The sequence below is a fragment of the Lissotriton helveticus genome, chromosome 11 (genome assembly GCF_964261635.1).
Source record: "Lissotriton helveticus chromosome 11, aLisHel1.1, whole genome shotgun sequence".
NCBI classification, from domain to species: Eukaryota; Metazoa; Chordata; class Amphibia; order Caudata; family Salamandridae; genus Lissotriton; species Lissotriton helveticus.
In genome coordinates this window covers 1,111,013,069-1,111,037,223 of record NC_136072.1, presented here as the reverse complement: position 1 = coordinate 1,111,037,223, position 24,155 = coordinate 1,111,013,069, and the positions used below count along the sequence as shown (strand labels likewise).

At 43.0% G+C, this 24,155-nt stretch overlaps 1 protein-coding gene across 1 annotated transcript in view; it reads left to right on the top strand.

Moving 5' to 3' along the window:
• The window catches only part of LOC144791551 (solute carrier family 2, facilitated glucose transporter member 11-like), a 275,527-nt gene that overhangs the window by 189,337 nt on the left and 62,035 nt on the right, over nucleotides 1-24,155 (top strand). Inside the window, exons 8-9 of the mRNA XM_078666268.1 lie at nucleotides 11,583-11,684; nucleotides 16,323-16,398. Coding sequence (XP_078522394.1) covers nucleotides 11,583-11,684; nucleotides 16,323-16,398 — 178 coding nt within the window. The remainder of the gene's footprint in view (nucleotides 1-11,582; nucleotides 11,685-16,322; nucleotides 16,399-24,155) is intronic.

Genomic DNA, 24,155 nt, shown 5'->3' with positions numbered 1-24,155 from the left:
TCTGTATTTTAGGGTGTGAAGAGGTGTATCAGATGATCACGTGGAGGATGTCATCAGTGATGTCATTTGAGATGTAATCAGTGATGTCATCAATGATGTCACTGACCATGTCATGAGTGATGTATTATGTGACATCATTAGCAGTGCATTGGGGGGGGCGCGAGTTATAGTTAGCACAACTAACTATAACGGCCGGATTTCTCTTGTTTTGTACGAGTGAAATGTCCAACTAACTATGACGTCCATGAAACCTGTGGCTTTTTTCGTGAATTTCTGAAGTGTTTTAAATGCAAATTTCTAACTATAATGTCCCTGAAACTTGTGGTTTTTTCAGTGAATTTTATAAACACATATTTAATCTCCTCTCACTCTTACAAGGAAGGAATCAGCACTCAGTTTGTAGTTTGGAAGTATTTAATCTGCAAAGGACGTGATCCACGGGTTTTGGCTCGTCCGAACCTTGATAACGATACAAGATGTCATTGTAGCATCCTTATTTAAATGTACAAATGCCTAAAGTTGCCAACATTAACAAAGGACTACATATTACTTTAAACCAAAAAGCTGGCAGCCATATTGGAATGGTCACAATATGAAAATTCAGGAATTGATACAATAAAGAAAAGAAAACAAGTGATAATATGCACACAATATTTTTCAGCATATCTTGCCCCGTTACCGCCATACCTGTATGTTCGTCAACGTGACTTATTCATAATAAACATACTTAGAATTGCAAACATCAACATAAACAATGGACTACACATTACATAAAAGTGAAAGGCTATAGGCCATATTAATATGGGCACGTTGCATATTATATAGGTTCTTACACGAAAGAAAAGAAAAAAAGGGGTGTTATTATACACACACTATCCCTAAATAAAGTTCTAGCGATTATAGTTCCATTCCATTCACAGCTCATTTGAGATGTCATGAGTGACGTGACGTCAAGTGTGATGTAACTGACCATGTCATTAATGATGTAATGTCAGGTCATTAGCAGTACATTGCGGGGGCGTAAGTTATAATTAGCTCAGGTAACTATAACTGTTGAATTTCACTGCTTGTGTATGAGTGAAATCTGAGTCTAACTATACCATCCCTGTAATCTTTGTTTTTTTCAGCAAATTTCTAGGTTTTTTTTAACGTTAAGTAAGATGCATATCACAATGGATGGTGGGGGGGTTGGAAGCAGGGCCTGGCATTGTGCTGCCCCCACCCAAGCTTGCAGCCCCTGCCTTCCCTCCTCCTAGCCATCCATTGTCCAAGTCCATGTCCCTGCTCCCTTATTACAGCCCTGTGTGGCCGTTGTTCTGTCACTGGCCTTCCCACCTTCTCTGAACAGATAGCTTGCTGCCCCATCCACCTCCTCCCTATCCTCTGTTGTCTGAATCCATGGACTAGCCTCCTCCCTCCTGCCATGCATGGTCTGATGTGCTGCCACTGCCTTCCATTTAGCATGATGTACCAGTCCACTCCTCCTGCCTTATTCCATGCCCCATCATTGACCTCCTGTTTAGCCTCTGTGCTTAGCTTGCTGCCCCTATTCTCCTTCCCCCTGCCCTCCGATGTCTGTGTGCATGCCCCTGCTCCATCCTTTTTGCCCACCATGTTCCATGGACCTTCAATTCCTATCAACTCTGAGTACTCAGTTGAGCTGCTGCTCCCCTCCCAACTTCCTAGCATTGTCAGATGACTGTAACCTGTCCCCTGCCACCTCCCCCCTGCCTGTCCACACCCCCTTCCTTCTGTCCCCCATGGTCCATTTTACTACCACACCCTTCTGCCCTCCCTGGTCTGTTGTGCTGCAACTGCTCCCCCTGCCTGCCCATCGTGGTCTGTTGTGAGTCCCTTTCCCTGAACTCTCTTGTCTGTACCCAGGTCCCGACCCTCCCTTCTATCCTCCATGGTCCTTTGTGCATACCCCTGCACCCTTCTTCTTGCCCATCAAGAAAGAAAGAAAGGATTTGTAGGGCTGCCCGTGAGCGTCCCAGCGCTATGGATGAGCTGACGGAGGAGGGAGAGAAATTAAGGGAAAAGCCATGTTTTCAAAAGCCTGCGGAAGGTCAGGTGGTTGGATTCGGCACGCAAGGTCAGAGGGAGAGGGTTCCAAAGTTTGGTGCATTGTTGAAAAAGAGGCGGCCCCCTGTGCGGGCTTTCCTAATCCTGGGGACGTGGGCAAGATGTAAGTGAGCGGATCTGAGGTTCCTGGGGGCTACGTGGGGTCTGACGAGATCTTTTAGGATGTGGGGTCCTTTGTCATGAAGGATTTTATGGGTGGTGCAGAGGGTTTTGAAATTAACTCTTTCCTGGATGGGCAGCCAGTAGAGCAGTCATAGCCATTGTGCTGCCAATAACCCTACCTCTTGCAATGCATGGTCTTCTGTGCTGCCACTGCCCCTCCCACCTTCCCTGTGTGGTCAGCTAGCTGCCCGCGGCCTCTCCCACCTTCCCTCCTTGGTCTGTGTGTATGCCATTATAGTCTCACTGTTGCTCTCCATGGTGTGTCTTGCTTCTAGTGCCCATACTGCCTGACCTCCATGGTAATCTTGCTGTTCCTGCCCTGCCCCCTTGCCCACAGCCCTCTGTTTCCATGTGCAGACACCTATTCCCTCCCTCCTGGCTTGTCTGTTCCATTGTAATGCCCCTGATCCGTCCCTCCTGCCCTTTATGGTCTGTTATGCTGCAGCTTTCTCTCCTGTCTGTCCATTATGGTCAGCTAGCTCCCATTGCCTCTTTCCCCTCTGTTCTCTGTTGTCCATGTGCATGGTCCTGTCCCCTGCCTATTGCTTTCTATGGATTGTTGTGCTGCACTCCCTTCCTGCATGCCCTGTGTGGTGTATTGTGCAGCTGCAAACCCTGATGCCTGCCCTGTAGGGTGAGTTTGGTGCACCTCTCCATGTCCCTCCTGTCCTCTGTTATCCGAGTCCATGTCCCTACCCTAATTCCTCCTGCCTTCCATGATCCAATGTACCATACTTGCGAACATTTTGAACTTTGTAAGAGGGAGATTTTGAAACAAAACTGGGGTATTGATTTTCCCCTTTGACTTACATTGAAAAACAGGAGATTGTAGACAGGAGACAGATCAAATAAAACATTGAACGTTTCCTGGCTGAATCGGGTCTGTTGGCATGTATGGTTGTACTACCACTGCCTCTTCCCTCTGCCCTCAATGGTCTATTATATTGCTACAGCCTCTCTTGCCAGTCCTGTATTGTTGGTTTGTTGCCCCTGACCCCTTTCCACTGCCCTCCATAGTCTGTTGTGCTGCCACTGCCCTTCCTGCCTGCCCAGTGTGGTCAAATTGTTGTCTCTGCACCCTCCTATCTGCCTTCAATTTTCAGAGTCCGTGCCCCTGGCCTCTGCCTCTCAACAGTATCCTAATGAACAACTAGAATGCTAACGTTCTATATTTATTACAAAAGTGTGGAACGCCTGATGTCATCTTGATGTAATCAAAACTGTAATACCTAGAGCATTTCCTTTAGGAATTACATATATGAGCAGGTCTTATTTGCATCAAAAATATGGTTAGTGCTCTACAAAACTAAAATGAGGACATATTTTCTGAGTTTTCAAATAGCGACAAAGCACCTTTAAATGATTTGTTAACTTTATGGTTTTTTATCCAGTTGACCACTTGATTAAATGTTGCACTTAGGGGAGAGGATGTGGTGTTACTTCTAGAGCTGTAGACTTTGCAACTGGAAAACCAAGTTGGAGTTTCTGCCTCAGCTTGACATTCTCTGATTCTGGTCAAAACACTTAATCTCCCCATGTCTAAAACCAAAATGAATTTGTGCTAGTGTGATGTAACCAATACTCATGTAAAGCACTCCAATACCTGACAAGTCTGCACTATATAAAACTGCAAAAACACAAAAAATAAAAAGTGTGTTGCACACGTCTGTCATTGGGCTACATGTGGGCTACATCTGTGTGATATTTGTGCTACATTTGGGCTTTTTTGCCTCTGGTGGCCATCTTGGGAGAATTATTTGTTATGAAGTTCCCTAATTTCCTCATTTACTGCAGTCTCCTCATTAGGAAATGCTTTCAGTTTTTTACTTTGATTCCATCAAGAAGGTATTCAGCTATGTCACACATTTACCATGAATTCTGAATGTTAGCACTCTAGTTGCTCATTAGATCACTGTAGTAAAGCTACTGCTCACCACTGAAGTCTGCTAATGGTATTAAAAGTGCATGTTTCAGTCTGCATGTCAGAATGTTTTAGTGAAATAGAAGAGGATTTGAGAAGTCACTCAAAATGTGCCCTAATTTTTCTTTCTTTAGCACTAATCATATTTTCTATGGCAACATGAACCCCCTCATTGTGTTCCTTTTTAAATTAAATGTTTTAAGTGTTACCAGTTTATTCCAATCAAGATGGCTTCAGGTGTGCCATACTTTTGTCATAAGTAAGACAGTAAGCGCTCTAATTGTTCTTAAGAACACTCTGGGACATTCTGTCATTGAGCTATACGTGGGCTACATTTGTGCTACATTTGGGCTCTTTTGTCTCTGGTGGCCATCTTGGGCAAATTATTTGTTATGACGTTTCCTAATTTCCTCATTTACTGAAGTCTCCTAAGTAGGAAATACTTTCAGTCTTTTACTTTGTTTCCATAAAGAAGGCATTCAGATGTGTCACACATTTATCATAAATTCTGAATGTTAGCACTCTAGTTGCTCATTAGATCACAGTAGTAAAGCTACTGCTCACAAGGGAAGTCTGCTGCTGGTATTCAAAGTGCATATTTCTGTCTGTATCTCAGATTTTTTTAATGAAATAGAAGAGGATTTGAGAAGTCAAATGTGCCCTATTTTTTCTTTCTGCAGCACTAATCATAATTTCTATGACAAAATGAACCCCCTCATTTTGTTCCTTAGCAAATTAAATGTTTCAAGTATTACCACTTTTTTTTCAAACAAGATGGCTTCAAGTGTGCCATACATTTGTCATAAGTAAGACTGTTAGCACTCTATTTATTCTTTAGAACACTCTAGGACATTCTGTCATTTGGCTAAACTTGGTATACATCTGGGTAATATTTGTGCTACATTCGGGCTCTTTTTTCTCTGGTGGCCATGAAATGAAATGAAATTAAATGAAATGAAATGAAAAAGGAACTTAATAAAGCGCACTGTGGCCGCGCGGCTTCCTGGCGCTGAGAGGGGAAAGGGGGAGGGAAGGGAGAAAGGGGAAGGGAGGGGGGGGGAGAGCGGATTCAGCACTGCAGACGATGGGAGCTAGCCAGGGAAAGCCTGGAGGAAGAGAAAAGTTTTTAATGCTTTACGGAAAGCCGGGTAAGTAGGGATTGATCGGATGGAAAATGGGAGACTGTTCCAGTACTGAGGGGCCAAGACCGAGAAACGGGTGCCACCAATACGGGCTTTACGGTAACGGGGAATTTGGAGAAGAAGTTGAGAGGACGAGCGAAGAGTGCGAGAGGGAGTGTAGGGAGTGATCAAGGAAACAATAAACAGAGGAGCAGAGTGGGTGAAGGCTAAGAAGGCTAGGCAGGCCAATTTGAAGGAGGAGCGAAAGCGAACCGGGAGCCAGTGAAGGGACTTGAGAACGGGCGTGATATGGGAAAATTTGTGGAGGTGAAAGATGAGTCGGGCGGCCTGATTTTGGATGGCCTGGAGCCGGCGCATTTCATAGGCGGGGATGCCGGAATAAAGGGCATTCCCGTAATCGAGGCGGGAGGTGATGAGGGCTGAAATGATGGATTTGAGGGCGTCAGTGGAAAAGAAGCGGGAGATTTTTCGGATAAGGCGGAGGAATAAAAAACAAGATGAAATTACAGCGCTAACTTGGGAGTGAATGGAGAGGTCACTGCTGACTTTAAGACCTAAAGTGCGAACAGTGGGAACTGGGATGGGGGGGTGCCTAAGGAAAGGGGCCAGTGAGAGGGGGACCAGGGATTAGAGGGACCACCAGTGAGGACAAGCTCCGTCTTGTCGGGGTTTAATTTGAGGTGGTTCGTGATCATCCAGTCCGAAATGAAAACTAAAGTAGAATTAAAGAAGGAAGAAGAGTCAGGAGTGGAAAGATCAAAGATGAGCTGGAGGTCGTCAGCGTAATTATACACGGAGACCCCCAGCTCGCGGAGGGAAAAAATGAGAGGATAGATATAAAGATTGAAGAGAAGAGGGGAAAGGGAAGAACCTTGGGGAATCCCGTACACAAGAGGGCGGGGAGGGGCGGAGAAGCCGGCAAGCTGAACTGCCTGGGACCTGCCATGAAGGAAGGACTTCAACCAGGAAAGTGCTACCCCCCTGATGCCGGCTGCGCTGACACGGTCGAGAAGGATGGCATGATCAACCGTGTCAAACGCAGCCGACAAGTCGAGGAGCACCAGCGCCTGGGGGAGGTTGGAATCGGCCCTTCCCTTGAGCTCGTCCAAGACAGCAGTGACGACCATCTCGGTAGAGTGACCCGGGCGGAAGCCCGCCTGGTGGGAAGCCAAGAGGCCATGCTTCTCAATATGTGAGGACAGGCAGGAGGTGACGTGACTTTCCACAATCTTCCCCAAGTAGGGAAGAAGGGAAATGGGCCTGAAGTTAGAGGGTGAAGAAGGATCCAGGCCAGGTTTCTTTATTATAGGAAGAACAATAGCGGTTTTGAAAGAAGAGGGAACAGATCCAAGAGCCAGGGATGAGTTAAGAAGTGTTAGAGGGGGTCCAGGAGAGTGAGAGAAAAGGGTTTGAAGAATCCGAGCCGGCGCGCAGTTGACTGGCGATCCGGATTTGACCTTGACCAGCAGAGCAGAGAATTGTGGAGGAGTGATAGGGGGGAAGAGGTCTAACATAAAAGGCGGGGGGGAGTGGGGGGATAACCAGGGTTTGAGAAACTGCGGGGATATTAGCTTTGATAGCAGAGATTTTGTCAATAAAGTAATTGTTGAGGGAAAGACAAAATGAGAGGGAAGGGGCGACGCTAGCGTTAGTACGATCGGATGTGGCCAGTTGTTTTACGAGTGAAAAAATCTCTCGGGATTTGTTGGAAGAGCGGGCAACTTTTTCGGAAAAGTATTCCATTTTTGCCGAGATAATGGCCTTTTTGTAGCTGTTGAGTAATGATTTATACTTAATGCGAAGAAGAGGGCAGTAGTGATGCCTCCATTGGCGCTCTGATCGCCTAAGATTAAGTTTTAACTCTTTGAGTTCACTAGAGAACCATCTGTGGGCCTCATGGGGCCGGCCAGATTTGATGTTTTTAAGAGGGGCGACGAGGTCACAGGAGGAGGATAGCCAAGCACAGACAGCATCAGCTTGATCTTCCAGAGAGAGGTCGGTCAAGTCAGGAGTGGTGGAAGCCAGAGAGGAAGAAAGAAGGGAGAGATCTGTCTGATTCCAGCAGCGGGCTGTCAAGTTTTTGGGGAGAGGGACTTTAGGATGATAAGGAACGGGAATATTAAAAGAAATAAGAAAGTGATCTGACCAGAGACAGGGAAGGGTGGAGAGAACAGAGAGGGGGCAACGCAGGGACCAAATTTGGTCCAAGGTATGACCCTTAACGTGAGTGGATGAGAAAACGTGAGGAGTGAAGTTTAAAGAGTGAAGAGTTGCAGAAAAGTCTTTAGAAGTTGGACTTTCTCGAGGATCGTCCGGCCAGTAATTGAAGTCGCCTAGTAGGACAACTGCCGAGTTGTTCACTGATAGGGTGGCCAGGATGTCTTGGAAGAGGGGAACAAATTGAGGCATGGGCAGAGGGGGCCGATAAACGAGGACAAAAGTGAGGGGGTCCCATCTTGGGAGACTTATTTGTTATGAAGTTTCCTAATATCCTCATTTACTACAGTCTCCTCAGTAGGAAATACTTTCAGGTTTTTACTTTGATTACATCAAGAGGGCATTCAGATGTTTCACACATTTGCCATAAATTCAGAATGTTAGCACTCTAGTTGCTTATTAGATCACTGTAGTAAAGCTACTGCTCACCAGGGAAGTCTGCTTCTGGTATTGAAAGTGCATGTTTCAGTCTGCATGAAGGCTTTTTCGCATTATAAAATCACCTTAGAACACACCACAATTACCTAAAATGAGTATGGTACCATCACCAAATGATTTATAATCTAACTAAAGTCTAAAAACATTCTATTAACCGCTATGCTTTTTAATGAGGTGCTATCATGTATATTGGTCCGAAGATGGCCGCCAACACTTCTTGGATGAAGTGCTGCCAGTCAATCAGATCTCACGATGAGATGTATCCATTTCTTTTTCCATTAATATTTTAAAAACTACTGAATAGATTTACACAATTTAACAAAAAGGGCTCTTTCTGAACCAAGGACTACCTTTTTGCCAAAATTGGTGTAATTCCGTTCAGCAGTTCGGGCTGTAGCCATGTCTAAAGTTTCCTATGGAAAATTTCATGGAGAAAACACGTTTTGGGACCCCCCTTTTTTCTCGTCCCCCGCTTGCCGAATCACCCCGAACCTTTCAAGATAGGATCGGACCGAAGTGGGCCATAAGTTTTGAAAATTTCATGAAGGTTTGTCAATCGGCGCCAAAGTTAATGGTAATAGAATGTTGAGATTTTCCTATGGTAACTATATGTGACTGTGAGAGAATTTATAAGTCAAAATAATTTAATTTATTTAAAAAATTCTTTCCACTGCTATTTTACATTAAGCCCCTGACCCAATTTTTTTCAATGTCAGTACGTTGCATTCCCAATGGGTGGCCATGTGTGATGCTAGACTTACTCCAAGACTGGGCTGGAATACATTTACTATGGTTCTGTGAGTTTTTTAACCCCTCTGCTGCGGCGGCAATTCCGCCGCAGCACTAGGGGGCAGGGGGGGCCGCGCGGCGCTCCCATGCTCGTGACGGAAGCGCTCCGTCACGAGTCTCGGGCGCGCTCTGCTTGTGACGGAGCAGTTCCGTCTCGGCACCGCCCGCTCAATTGAACGCGCCGTGCTGGGCCGTGACGGAACCACTCCGTCACCAGAACAGCGCGACCGAGGCTGGTGACGGAGCGGTTCCGTCACCAGCATGTAAGGGGTTAATAGCAATGGTCTTACTCTTTAGTGGGTGGGTTGTTGTACTGCTATGTTCCTCAGTAAAAGTCTCCTTACACCTCTCTAAACCCCTCCTTACCACTGTGGCAGAAATATCTGCATAGAAATAAAATGAGAGGCAGAGGTCCCTGTTCATAGGTTTGTTGATTGCATTTTGTAGTACTGCTGTAATAATACTATCCATACTCTAAAAATCGAATTCATGAATTGGCCCGCAGGTGTGCAACTTTGGATAAGAGAACACAGTATATTTTTCTGCTCATCCCTAATCTGCTTATCTCTCTTACTCCATTACCCACCACCTCTCTTTCATAAATACTCCGTCATTCCTGACAGGTACAACTTCTTCTTAAAGCCAGCTGCACCGACTGTAAAATTGAGGTTTCTCCGGACTTTAAGGATGTGTCCCATCCACCTATACGTCATTAGACTTTACTTAAATACGTGGTGCCCCTACTTCAGCCAACTTCCCGTGATATCTCACTCCCTACCTCTGCCCCTCCTACCTTCCTGCCCCTACTTCTCCCCTCCCATCATCACATCACCTCCTCCCATCATCACATCACCCCCTCCCATCATCACATCAGCTCCTCCCATCATCACCTCCACCCATCATCACATCACCTCCTCAACTACTTTGTTTTCCACAGCTGGATCCTTCTCTGCTTCAAATCCCAAATTACCAGTTCAGAATGTTTTCTCATAGAGCAATAGATCGATTCTCAACACTCTTGTTTTTACATTTTGGCCCACATCTAGTGATATGACCAGAGGAAAACACAACATAATTTATACTCCCTAAATGAGAATACCAAATGAAGGCAATAAAATCCACTAGACACTGATAAATAGTTCCAAGATGTACATTCAAACTCCTGCTTAGCAGGTCGATCAGAAAAAAATCCCAAAATCTACATGCCCACCACTGAATCGAGTAGAAGCCATTTGAAACTGGACAACTAGAATTTCCCCCAGTTTGTAGGTACTAGTTTCTGTCAATGGTTCCTCTCAACACGAGGTATAGAAAATCTGGTGAATGGGAATCAATGACTATGTAGCCAACTCCTTGCAGTCCTTTATCGCCTGCAATAATGAGCCAGGTTGACAGACACCATCTCAAAGCTTCTTCTAGTGAGCAAAAGAGACTGGCAAACTGGTGTTCAGAATCTTCTAAAGATACATAAAGACTAACATGAATGTAAAGAACTGGAAAATAAAATTGCACTTTGTTAAATGCAACTACAAGGGTGCACAGTAGCCACACTAGAGATTATCACCTGACACTATGCTGCATATGTACAATAAAAGTGAAGTTTCCTTGGCGATAGGGGCTTTGCCTTTTTTACTTAAAGTGGCTTAACGCTGCCTTGTAAAAAAGGCCTCCTTTCATGCTATGCTTAGGGGTGGGCAGTGGGTGTCGCGGTGGGCGTTCCACCGCAACACCCATTGATTTTTACGTTGCCGCCTATTCAGAAGGGCAGCATAAATAGGAGGCAGCGCCAAAATTAAGACCAGGGAAATGCTGTTCTTAACTTGGCTTGGCTTGGCTTTATTTCACCTAGTTTTTGCTGTTTCTATGTGTGTTTCATTGTGCAGCAGACATGGAAAAAGCTAAATGCCTTGTATTGTTTATGTGCAGGAAAGTGACTCTTCCCGCACATAAACAATCCTTAAATAAAATGACATTTTGTAACTTCCATGTGTGCTGCATTAAGCAGCACACATATAAGTGACAAAATAGCATTTCAGGATTGTTTATGTGCAGGAAGGAGCAGCTTCTTATACATAAACAATCCTCAACTGCAGGCAGAAACCCTTGGACTATGGTGCAAGGGTGACTGTGTTGGCGCTACACTGCGAAGTGTAGCAACAGCGCAGGGGGAAATGCAAGGCTGCACCATATCCTTGTAAATATGGTGCAGCCTTGCGTTTCTGAAGTGGCGGGGTGAGGCGTTAAGCCATGACAGCTAACGCCTCACTCCACTTCTTCTTTTTGTAAATATTCCCCTTTGTGATATCAAGAATAGATAGCTGACCTTTCCTGTTAGATGTGCAAATCCTTCACTTAGGGTTTATATTCACCATCCAAAAATGCTCTGGCTGCTCCAACAAGTAGCCTTCCAGTGACACACCAGCTTTGGACTCATTCAGCCCCAGCCCCTTCCACAGTTCCCTAATGCAAGAGGGAAATGGGCTTCTACTCTAAGGCGTAGCTACCGCTGGTGCAGCAGGTGCAGTGGTACTGGTGCCCAGAACCCTAGTAATTGCTGTATTTTACTATCCCAATAGCAGTTAAGTGGTCATTTTCTTTGCTTGTACCAAGGCCCATTGCATCCTAACAATGCTACTGCTTCTACCCCCGCTTGTTGGGTTGTAAAAGTCAGCCATAAACAACATGGTGATTTGAGCCCCCTCCATACTATTGGGTCCCGGGGCCGCTGCACTATGGGCAGCTGTGTCCATGCTCACTTTCACAGTCCTTCATTTCTGCTTGAGACCTCTCTGCCTCAAAGGCTAAGAATGGATTTTTTTGCGTTTCAGAGCCTGTTAATCGACAAGTTTGGCAGAAAAGTGCTGCTGCTGACTTCCATGGGGTCGATGGGCACCTCTCTGGCTCTCCTCACTGTGACTCTCTCTATGCAGGTAAGTTGGCCCTTCCTGTGGCCCTCAATCTCTTAACAGTTCAATTCCCTTCTCAGCCATACATCTAAATCCTGCATGTGCCTTGGGAAGGCTGATGGGGGGGTAGCATAAGTCCTGGAGGTCGGAATTTCATGCTAACCTTTGACTATTTATAGGTGTTCCCTTTATATTAATTGTTTATAATATATCTTAGGTGGGTATCCTGAAACTCTGGCATAGATTTGGCCCTCCTGGATCGACATTGGGCACCCATGCACTACAGACATGACTTACACAAACAGCACCTATTATTCTCCTAGCTACTGCTAAACGCTGGTCTGACTGAGTTAGGCAGACATAAGGTTTTTATTCAACTTGACAATGACCTTAAAACATATTTTTAGGTAATAACCCAAATGTGGAAATAGCGAGTTTTTGTTTCATCAGATGCTATTAATGAAGAAAATTACAGCTCCTTGCACGATCCATATCTACAAAACATTTCAAGAAACATCTCAAAGTAGTTGTGTTTGAGTGAGTTTTAGAGCATGGGGCTGATCATAACTATGAGATATAAGGGCTGCTCAGCAGGATACATCTGTTCCCTGATTGCCTAAGGAGGATTTCAAAACCTCCTGTACAGTGATTGGTTGAGTGGGACCGCTACCTAGGATACTTTGCATTTTCCCACTGAACACTGAGTTTGTGAGTGCCTTGCAATTCTAGAAAAACTAGCTGAAGATTAACACCAGAGAAAGATAAAAGCCCTCTCCTTACATTGGCCCCCTTTACAATGTCGGGCGGACCACCACCGACAGGCTGCCGGTGGCGCACTACCCGATATGCAGGCCAGCGGGCCAACCGCTGGATTATGATACCAGCAGTCAGAGCACAGCAGGCGGGCACAAAGACCGCCACCTCCGACAGGCTGAAGGAGCCCATTGGGACAGTGGTCGGACCGCAATCCCTACAACAGGGGCCGCCACTGTAAGGATTACGATGTCCATTTCCCACAGCCTTCCATGGTGGTCCACACCGCCATGAAAAGGCTGTCAGAGAGGAACTTGGGGGGCCCTTATCAGGGTCCTTGTTCCCAATAGAAATAGGGATCTTTCTGACACAGTGGTTCAATAATTTTGTGGCAGGTGGGACCTCTGACTACTTGTCCCAATCCCACAGCGATGGTGGTCAGACGCTCGTCTGACCGCCATCATAATGAGGCACTAAGACTTAAGAATATCCCTGATCCAAATGAGATAGTACTCTTTTACCTGCCACCTTCCACAGCCTACCAGTCAACACGATTACCACTGACAGAGCACAGCTGACATCACAGTGTCCTTGCCACAGCTTTGGTAATTAGTATTTCATCTATTTTTTTGTATCTCTTCAATACATATATCGAAAATTGGAGAAGGACAACCTGGACCTTATTCGGGGACTCTGGTATCAAGCAGGTGGTGACCAAGGGATCTTTCCTACATAGAAGTCCAGAGTTTCAGAAATTGGAAAGGACAGTCAGATTAATAGGGGAACCATGGAACCACTGAGCCAAAAGACTGGGGGTTGGCATAACCATACCATTGCTGCAAGATTGATAAAGTTGTCCTTAAGAGACATAGGAAGAATACCACAGCCTGGCTCACTGAAGCCATCATAGCAGCAGGGAACAGGGGCAAAGAACTATGTACCTGTGATGGTCAAACAGAATGCAGCCAAAGCAAATTTCGACAGAAGCTAGGACCTATACATACCCCAGTGGTAGGCACCTCCAGCAAGCCCCCTTCATTGATTAGATGTTCTAGATTTTTTTAATTCTTGCATGCTTAGATTAATTTGGATACAATTTGTATGTCTTCTTTTCCTGGCATGTGAAACTTGCCAGCTTCACTACCCAAACCCTACACACCTAACTATGCATTTATCCACCATTACATTTCCAAAATCCAACAACCAGTGTATTTTGCTCTGTTGGTGGCAGCAAGGACAAAAGTGAAAATGCAACTTTAACTTGAGTGTGTTGGCTCCAGATTTGGGGTATTTAGCATATGATCCTGTTCCCCAATGGAGTGTGATCCAGGCCTTGGCTACCTTGCACGATCACCTATTATGAGTGTTTTATTGGGATCCAATCCCATTTGCCTTGCATGATCTCCCCCTTCAGTGAGTATTTCAGTGGGACCCAGGCTTGCAGTGCTTTGTAGGAGCACTATGTGTAGTGACTGTTTGATTGGGATACAGGTCTCAGTTGCTTTGCAGGCTCTCAAGTACAGCAATGATTTGATTAGGGTCCTGGCCTAGAATTATTTGCAGGATCTCCTATATAGTGCGTGTTTGAATGGGTCCAGGGTTTGTATGCTTTCCAGGATTTCCCTGTAAAATGATTTTTGGAGCGGGATCCAGGCTGTATGTGCTTTACAGGATTACCTAGTACATTCAGTGTTTGTGTAGGATGAAAGCCTTGATTTGCAGGATAACCGCAAATGTTAAATGGTAATTTTCATGCAAGAGTGGCACTGTTTAAAACAACCACATTTGTAACATCTTCCTAAAGTTCATGTGGTTGAATCAAGTACGGATATGGAGGGAGAGACTGTTCCAGTGATGTTGGGCCACCTATAGGAATGATCTGCCATCAAATCTGATGGTACGAATGCGTGTTGTCTTCAGGAGAGCTTTAGTGGAAGATTACAGCTGTCTGGAAGGCAAACAATAACAATGTTTTGAGCATAGGAGAGCTGGTTGGGTCTGGTTAAAAGCCTTGTGCATTAGGCAGCAGAGCTTAAACATTTCCCACTTTGTAATGGGCAACAAATGTAGTTGATTTAGTAAAGGGGCTGAGGGTGACTGAGCTGGAAGATTGGAGATTAGCCCATCGGCTGTGTTCTGTACGACTTGCAGTTTGGCCAGCAAGGTGTCCTGCACAGCTACCAACAGTGCGTTCACATAATCAAGGCGACTAGTTATAAGAGCCTGGACCAGAGTTTTCCTAGAGATGGAAGGGAGACAGGGGGAGTATTTTTTTAACAGCCTCATTGTGGCAAAACAAATGCCAGATGTGGCATTAACTTGATCCTGCATGGATAATGTTTAATCGATTTGTGACCCCATATTTTTCACCTCTTGCTTGGGAGAAGGGTCTGGGGCAAGATAGGAGGGCGACCAGCCAGCTGACCAGAGCTTAGAAGCTTTACCAAATAACACAACCTCCGATTTCTCACTATTTAATTAGAGGCAGTTATTCCAGTCCGCAGTGTACCTCATACAGTGCACATGTTGGTCCTTCACCTTGGCTAGTTCAGGACTGAAAGAAATCTGCAGCTGAGTGTTGTCTTCATATGAGACAATCTCCACACCTCAAGTTCTCACAATTTATGCCAGAGGTGCTACGCAGATATTAAAAAGAGGTGGACTCAGGCAGAAACTTCGTGGGACCCCTTTGTTGGTACGTATCCTTCTTGACCTAAACAGACCCAAACAGACGTGTTGGGTACAGTTGCTGAGAAATTCCCTCAGCCAAAGTATCACTCTGCTGTAAATAGCTGCTTCATGTAGTCTGTGGATAAGAATTTAGTGGGAGACCATGCTGAACGCTGCAGACAAATCTGGTAATAGTGGGGTTCCTGCATCTAGAAACTGTTGGATGTTATCCGTGACCGCCAACAATGCAGTCTCAGTACTATGTATTGCTCTAAAACCTGATTGTGAGGGGTCTAGGATCTTGTATTTTTCTAGAAAGGATGTTAGTTGATTGCTAATGTGGCTTCCTAGGATTCCGGCAGGCAGGGCTAATAGGGAGATGGGTCTGTAGTTAGCAGGGACTTCAGGGTTAGCTGAGGGCTTTTTAAGAAGGGGAGATTCATGCACGCACTTCCAGTCAGATGGCACGTTAGCAGCGGTCAGGGAGAGATTAAACAGAGTTTTTACTGAGAGGGCCAAGCAGTTGGCTGGGCTAGTTTTTATCCTTGGTGGGCATGGATCGAAGGAGTTGTCAGACTTGCCATGGGTTAGCATCTTCAACACCTGCTGCATACATAGTAATTGTTTGAATGGGATCCAGGATATCCTTACTTGCTTTGCAGGATCTCCCATATAGTGAGTGTGTTTGAGTGAGTGTTTGGCTCCAGACCTTGGATGCTCTGCAGGAGTTCCTTGCATGGTGATTGTTGGAGTAAGATTTAGTCCTCAGCTGCATAGCAGGATTTCCTTCTACACTTAGGCCTTAATTACAATGTTCCTTTGAATAAAGGTTCTACATTGCATGTGTTTACAACGGATGCCATTACAACGTGGCCCTTACAAAGACCGTTTTGTTACATCGAAGTAACATTACAATGCAAGTCGTTACAATGACTTGCTGTAGGGGGCGTGCTGGACTTAGGAATAGTATAATTTACTATTCTAACTTCAATGTGTAACAGTAAGGACGGTGTTGGAAAAGTAAATGCAATGTGATGGCTGTTTCCCTTTCCTTAACTCAAGGTGGGCCAGTAACAGGGATTACCAACAGGGGCCTTATAATGGAACAGTTAGTTTTTGAGTGAGCTTCAGGCTTGGGATAATTCACAGGGTTCCTGTGGGAAAGCTGATGTTTCAGTTGTATAAGCTGTTTTATCTATTAGCAGTTAATTTTGTCAAACATTGCTTTTTCCTTTTCAGAAATCATACTATTGGCTTCCTTCCTGCAGCATTGTTCTAATCTTCAGCTTCATCCTGTTCTTTGGAATTGGACCCTGTGAGTACATTACTATCTCCACCGAACACACTAGTACTTTGAGCAAAAGCTGGTGACAAACAAGTATGAAAATGGCTGTGCAATAAAAGCCACAATACTCAAATCAAACAAAAACACTGCACCTCACTTGCCTCTTTCTCTACCTCTCTCGCTTTTTTTCTGCACATCTCTTGTTTCTTTCTGCATCACTCTAGTCCCTTTCATCACTTCTCTTGCTTCTTTATGTACCTCTCTTCCTCTTTCTGCACCTCTTTTGCGTCTTTCTGTACTTCTCTTGCCTGTTTCTGCATTTCTGTTGCTTGTTTCTGCATTTGTCTTGCTCTTTCTGCACTTCTATTGCCTCTTTCTGTACTTTTCTTCCTCTTTCGGTACATCTCTTACTTCTTTCTACACCTCTCTTGCTTCTTTCTGCACTTCTCTTGCCTCTTTCGTGTACTTCTCTTGCATCTTTTTGTACATTTCTTGCCTCCTTCTGCACTTCTCTAGCCTCTTTCCGCACAATTCTAACTCTTTCTGTACTTCTCTTGCTTCTCTCTGCTCCTCTCTTGCCTCTTTCTATACCTTTCTTCCGCTTTCTACACCTCTCTTGCTTCTTTCTGCACCTCTCTTGGTTCTTTCTGTACTTTTCTTGCCTCTTTGTGCACTTCTCTTGCCTCTTTCTATACCTTTCTTCCGCTTTTTACACCTCTTTTGCTTCTTTCTACACCTTTCTTGCTTCTTTCTGCTCCTCTCTTGCCTCTTTCTATACCTTTCTTCTGCTTTCTGCACCTATTGCACATTATAGTTAGAATTTAGCATTTACAAAATATTAGAAATTCACTGAAAATAACACAGGCTTCAGAAAAGTTATAGTTAGGCTGACATTTCACTCATACAAAACCCAAGAAATTCAGCCTTTATAGTTAGCTGAGCTAACTATAACGTGTGGCCCCGCAATGCACTGCTGATGATGTCACATATTACATCACTCATGACATAATCAGTGACATCACTGATGATATCGCTGATGACATCACTGATGCCACCATCCACTTAATCTCTGGTGCACCTTCTCACACCCCAATATAACCTTTCATACACCCACTCTAAAATACAGATCACCATTCTAAAAACTATAGACACACCAATACCAGTTGGTTCATACCCACTCACAGATTCATATGTCTACACAGACATCCATTCACTCACCCATACAGTCACTCCTACACGCAACCACTCATCAGTACAGCCACTGATATATGCACTCATACACCCTTACAGACACTCACGCACCGCCACTCACCCATAGAGTTACTCACACACATAGAGTTACTCAGTCACCCAAAGAGTCAATCACACTGCCATTTACTCACCTTTACAGCTATACACACACCCCCTAACTTATTCATACAGATACTAACACATACTCTCTTAAACAATCACTGACAAACGCACACTCATCGATACAGCCACTCTCACAATTACTCATTCTCACGTAGTCACCTCATTTACTCATAACACTCACAAATGCTGCCTTTCACATATGTAGTTACTCACACATATACCACTGAGACATCCATTCACTCACCAAAACAACCATACCCACACTCACTCACCCATACAGCCCCTTGCAGATGCACCCATGAACCCATATACACAGTGAATCACCCACTCACACATCCATGCAGGGAGCCACACCCCCCACCGTCCCACACAGATACTCAGGCACCCATACAGGTACTCAGACAACCAATCATTAACCTAAATAGACACTCATGTAGCTACTCATCAACCCACGCAGCCACTTACACAACAACTGGCGGACTGATACATACATTCACACAGATTAGTCATTCACCCATGCATCCACTAAGACATGTTTAATCACTCACTTATACAGTCAGTCACGCACCCACTAAATCATCTATTCAGACACTTATACACCCACTCATTCTTCGATACACCGTGGTGTATATGTATATAACATTCTTAAACTTTTTCGAAAAACTCAGTAACTTGATGATATCATCAGTGATGTCATTAGAGCTGTCATCCATGATGCCATCAGGAATGTCACTGACCATGTCATGAGTGATGTATTATGTGAAGTCATCAGCAGTGCATTGAGGGGGCTCGAGTTGTTTGCTCAGTCAACTATAAAGGCTGAATTTCTCGGGTTTTGTGCAAGTAAAATGTCTGTTTAACTATAACGTCCCAGAAACAAGTTTTTTTTTCGGTGAACTTCGAAGGTCTCTTAAATACTCATTTCTAACCGTAACGTCCCTGAAACCTGTGATTTTTCAGTGTATATATATATATATATATATATATATATATATATATATATATATATATCATCAGGTAATATTTTTAACATCAAATATACATTTACAGTAATAATACATTTCTTTTCAAAGAATACACACCTATCAAAGATGTCATTTCCACCTTTTTACAGGGTAATTAAACATTAATTTAACAGGCTGCATCAGTTAATCTTATGATTTTCTTTGGACAGGTCTAATTTCAATGAAGAAAATACACCACATCATTATTACATTAAACTCATATGAGTATGGGTATAATTATGGGTATGAGTTTAATGTAAGAATGATTATGGGTATGAGTTTAATGTAATAATGATGTGGTTTATTTTCCTCGTTGAAATTAATCATGGAAAAAAAATCATAAGGTTAACTGATGCATCCCAGAATCTTCCCTGAGGTAAGTACTTGCTTGAGTTTTAATAGTAATTCTCCCGCCACTGTCCAGCACCAACAATACGGTAAGTAAATAGGTGAAGAAAGAATATTAATTTTGCCCCAACAAGCCACTATCCAGCACATTCCCTGAGGTTAGTACTTGGCAGAGTTAGAATAGTAATTTTTCCCCAGTCACTGTCCAGCACCTTTCCTAAGGTAAGTACTTGACTGAGTTTGAATAGTAATTTTCTTCCCTGACCGCTATCCAGCACCTTCCCTCAGGTAAGTACTTGGTGGAGTTTGAATAATATTTTTGCCCCCTAGTCACTTTACAGCACCTTCCCTGAGGTAAATATATGGCAGAGTTGGATTAGCAGATTTCCCCACCGCTACAGTCCAGCACCTTCCCTGAGGTAAGTACTTGTTGGAGGTAGAATAGCGATTTTCCACTCTTGAGACTGTCCTGCACCTTCCCTGAGGCAAGTACTTGGCAAAGTTAGAATCCTAATTTAACCCCCAACTTCTGTCCAGCACCTTCCCTGAGTCAAATAAAGTTTTTTTTAAATCAAACAAAGTAATCACTGTTAGTCTTGAGGATACATTATCATTAAATTGTAAATAAAAAAGGCTGTATTTTAAATTACATTAATATTTAATTTGAAAAGCTTCCCAAACTGTTTGTGTTCACACACTTCACAATGTCTGAAAAGTAAGTATGATCAAAAGAATATTACCCACATACCAGTTTCTAAACCGTAATCATATATTCACACATCTATCAAAACTCACATACTCATAACACTGAGCCCAGATATATGCAAAAATTTGTGATATGTATTATGTTAATTCAATGTACATATACAAGACAGTTAGAAAAGTTAAAAAAACATTCTATTTGTCTTCACTTAACACGTTATTTCCTGTGTCCCTTTTGTATCGATGTATTCATACAGTGTCATAGGAAAAATAAATGTTTTATAAAAAGTCAGTTTTGTTTCGAATAAACCATTTCCTTTTTATACACAGTGTGCAAATAAGCAAAATGAAAAAAACAATATACAAATGTCAAATTAATGTAAACATGCTATGCAGCATGTAGTTGTCAACGCAGCGTTTCGGTGGAAGGAAATCACAATACCACCTTCTTCAGGACTAGTTAATGACAACAATCATCTTTCATCTGATTGTCCAAGATTAGCCCTTAATGAATTTCATGCTCCTTGATTAGTACTTGTTCTCCGGAATGATATTGATACATTTATCTTCAGTCTACAGGTAAAGTATTTACTCTTAATACGGTATGACCATTTGTTTAAAATCCTTTACCAATTATTTAAATTTTTCATGGTTGATGGATTATGACTCCTTAAAAATACATTCAGTAGGTAATTTCCAATGCTCTTTTCAATTTTGATGGTGCCACCCTTTTGTAATTGCGGGCACTGTTGTTTCCGTTCGACTGATCCGGTTAAAAGCTTGTAATTCCACGCAGCACCGTGTCCCAGCAATTAATGATGCCTGACTCGAGTGTGCCAGCCTACTAAGGTGAATTACAAGCTTTTAATTTTATCAAAAATGTGGGTGAGTCTGCACTCCTATATTAAACCAATGTAATCACAATGTTAAATGTAGATGAGTGAACATAATCAAATTGTGTGCGTGCGGTGCATTGGGAGAGGGTACCACAACCCCTGGGTACTATATTTGAAATGAGTCCTTGGAAACCAAGGACAATGCAGCGCACAGCAGTCTGGCAATTATGCCTCCAAAATTATAAACACATTTTCAAAACACATTTATTTGTTGTATTGATTTTTCAATTATCTAAATGTTCTCAAATATCTATCATCAAAACATAACTGTTGAAAAACTCGTATTCATTAATACATGAAATCAAGTCCAATTCAATTGTGCCAAATCAATAACGTTATTCAAAAAGATGTAAACTAAATTAAAGCAACCCAATGCATTTCGGGTCCCTCATGAACCCTTCCTCAGGGGTTATAATAAGGTTTCAAAAGTTCAAAAGTTCAAATCCACCAGGATGGTTCAGATGACGTATCTACAACAAAATACATGGTGTCCAGAATTAAAAGAAGTAATACATATCTCATGTTTTTATAATCACTTTCACATTGACCTCAGGGTTTTGCATTCTCCCATATATCCAAAATAATTAAAAGGTAACTAAAGCCTCCAAGAAGAGTAAACAACATCCAGGAAAAGTAAAAGCATGATGAAAAGAAAGCTAATGAACAGTAAAACAAACCCATGTTGTGTGAAAAACATAATGGAGACTAGACGTGCACAAATAAAACACCAAGCCTCAGTGGGTTATTACAGAAAAACAGTGTAATGAAGGATGAAGTATCAAGATGAGAATGGGTCAGTGAAGCGCACATGTTCGGGTGAATGGGAGGGATGTTTCAAAAAGTGAAGGGAAAGATTCCCTTATCTTGACAACAAGGCTGCGACAATTGGAAGGGACTCTCAATGGACTCTGGCAGAATCTGTGCCCATGGTGAACTCGACACCTCAAATTCCCCGTGACTAGTTGTGATCTAAAAAAACTAAATACCGCTTTATATCGTGGAGTTCACAAAAAATATCCAAGTCTATTAATATGTCAACACGTGGGATTCCATGTCTAGACAAAGTAGAAATAAGAGCAACCAGTTAAAAACCGGCTTGTGGCACACTAATTTCAAAACTAAAGTTGGGACCGTAGTCTCCTCCTTACCCCGAGTAGTAAAAAATGAGTCTTCTACGCTGCTGGTTTCCGTTCCAATGCCCTTCTGACGTGCCCAAAGTAAACCTAAAAGAGAGTGACTTTTAAGATGATCCTCAATAATGCCTCAGTTACTCTTAAAATACCCTTTTAAAATAGTGGAAGCCCCCTACCTGTAAGGCCGTGTCTAGTTTAACGATCCGGTTCCTCCCGACAAAGTAAAGTGCTCGCTGACAAACGCGAGTGATCAAAATATAAATACAAGCAAGCGAGCATGCGCCTAAACAAAACATGGAAAGAGGACTAGTCCCAATGGTAAACTGTCCCAAGATGGCGCTCTGTAATAGAGCGAATATATGATACATGCAGGGTTCGAGACTAACCTACACCTCTAAACAAATCGTCAGAAAGCGTAATAATGGTGTCAAATAAATAAATGCAAGTGCATGAAAGTCGTGATAAATCCGATAGATCCAAAAGATATATTACAGAGAATGTAACAGCTAAAATCAGAATGTGATGTTACAAAAGAATGCAATGTTCCCCCTTACACTCTAAAGTATGGATATTGATTACAAAAAACATAGAAGTTCCTAATGGTCATTCAGACCCCCCGGAATTATGGTCCCCAGTTTTTTTTATCCATTCTGTCTCTTTCCTAGATAGTGTGGTGTTGATGTCCATGCCTGGATGTGATGTGATGTGTTATACAATGGTGAAACGTAGTTGAGGGATGGTATGCGTAGCATTAACCCAGTGTGCTGCCAGTGATGAATTCATGTTCTTATTCCTGATGCGGCTTTTATGTTCTACTATCCTTGTTTTGATTTTTCTACTGGTCCTGCCTATATAGACTAAACCACATGGACACTTTATTGCGTAGATAACATTTTCTGTTGTGCAATCAGATGAATGTTTCAAAGGTATAGGTTTTCCAGTCCTAGGATGTTGAAATTCTTTCCCTGTGATGACGTTTCCACACTATCCACAGTTATAGCATTTTCTCATGCCCTTAAAAACTTTAGAGTGTTGTTGTGTTGTGGATTTTTTCAAGATATCTCGTAAATATTGCGCACGAGTGTGTGCAAACAGAGGAGGTTGAGTGAAAATATTCTGAAAGTCAGGTTCATTTTCTATTAGCTCCCACTTTTTCCGAACTATGGCCTTTATCTTAGGGGCCTGTGCCGAGTGTTTTAACACATATACCTATCTTTTTGCTGTCGACTTTGTTTGTTTTTTCAAAAGATCCTCCCTTCTCTTTGTGGACACTGTCCTTTTTGCTTCACTCAATGGGGTCTCTGGATACCCTCTCCTCCTGTATTGTCTTTCTTGTCCTTCAATTTCTTGCTGACATACATCCTCATCCGAAGTTATTCTCTTGATCCTCATCATTTGTGAAACCGGTAGATGTTGCTTCAAAGACAAAGGATGCGCACTTAAAAAATGTAAAGCACAGTTCACATCAGTGGGCTTTCTGTAGACTCGTGTTTCCAGTCCTTTATCAGTTTTCAAGATTTCAATATCCAAGAAGTGTATCCTTTTGCTGTCTATCTCCGATGTGAATCGAATCCTGCTGTTGAATGTATTTAGTTCTGCTAGGCAGTTCTCCAATTTTTGTCTGGGGCCTTTCCAAATGACAAGGATGTAATCGATGTATCGCATAAATAAAATGACATGTTGTTGCCACTCAGGGTGACTCAAAATGAATCGGTGTTCGAAGTATGCCATGTACGTATTTGCATACGCAGGTGCCCCCGGAAAACCCATTGAGGTCCCTGTCCTCTGTACATAAAAGTGATCTTGCCAACGAAAATAAGAGTGATAAAGAGCAAAATTTAGGAGTTCAAGTAAGAACACACTTTTGTCCTCTGTAAGGTCTGATTCCAATAACCTCCATTCTGTTGCCTCTAATCCCTCTTCATGGGCTATGGACGTATACAACGCGACCACATCAATAGTACATAAAAGTACGTCCTCATGAAATATGTCCTTGACTGCTTCAAGTTTTTGTAGACAATCTGTGGTGTCCTTCACGTAGGTCGACCACGTCTGGACAAGTGGTTGTAAGTGATAATCAAGATAGTGTCCTAGTGCTTCGTGAATCGATCCACACCCCGCAACAATGGGGCGGAATGGTGGGTTCTCTCTATTTTTGTGCACTTCAGGCAACATGTAAATGGACGGGATTTGTGGATATTGATTGAACAAGAATTGTTGTGCTTTAACATCAATGACTCCCATCTCAAATCCTTTATCCAAGATTTTAACCAGGATTTGTTGAAATTCTTCTGTTGGATCGTAAGTCAACTGAATGTAAGTGTCCTCATTTCGAACATGTGTATTAACAA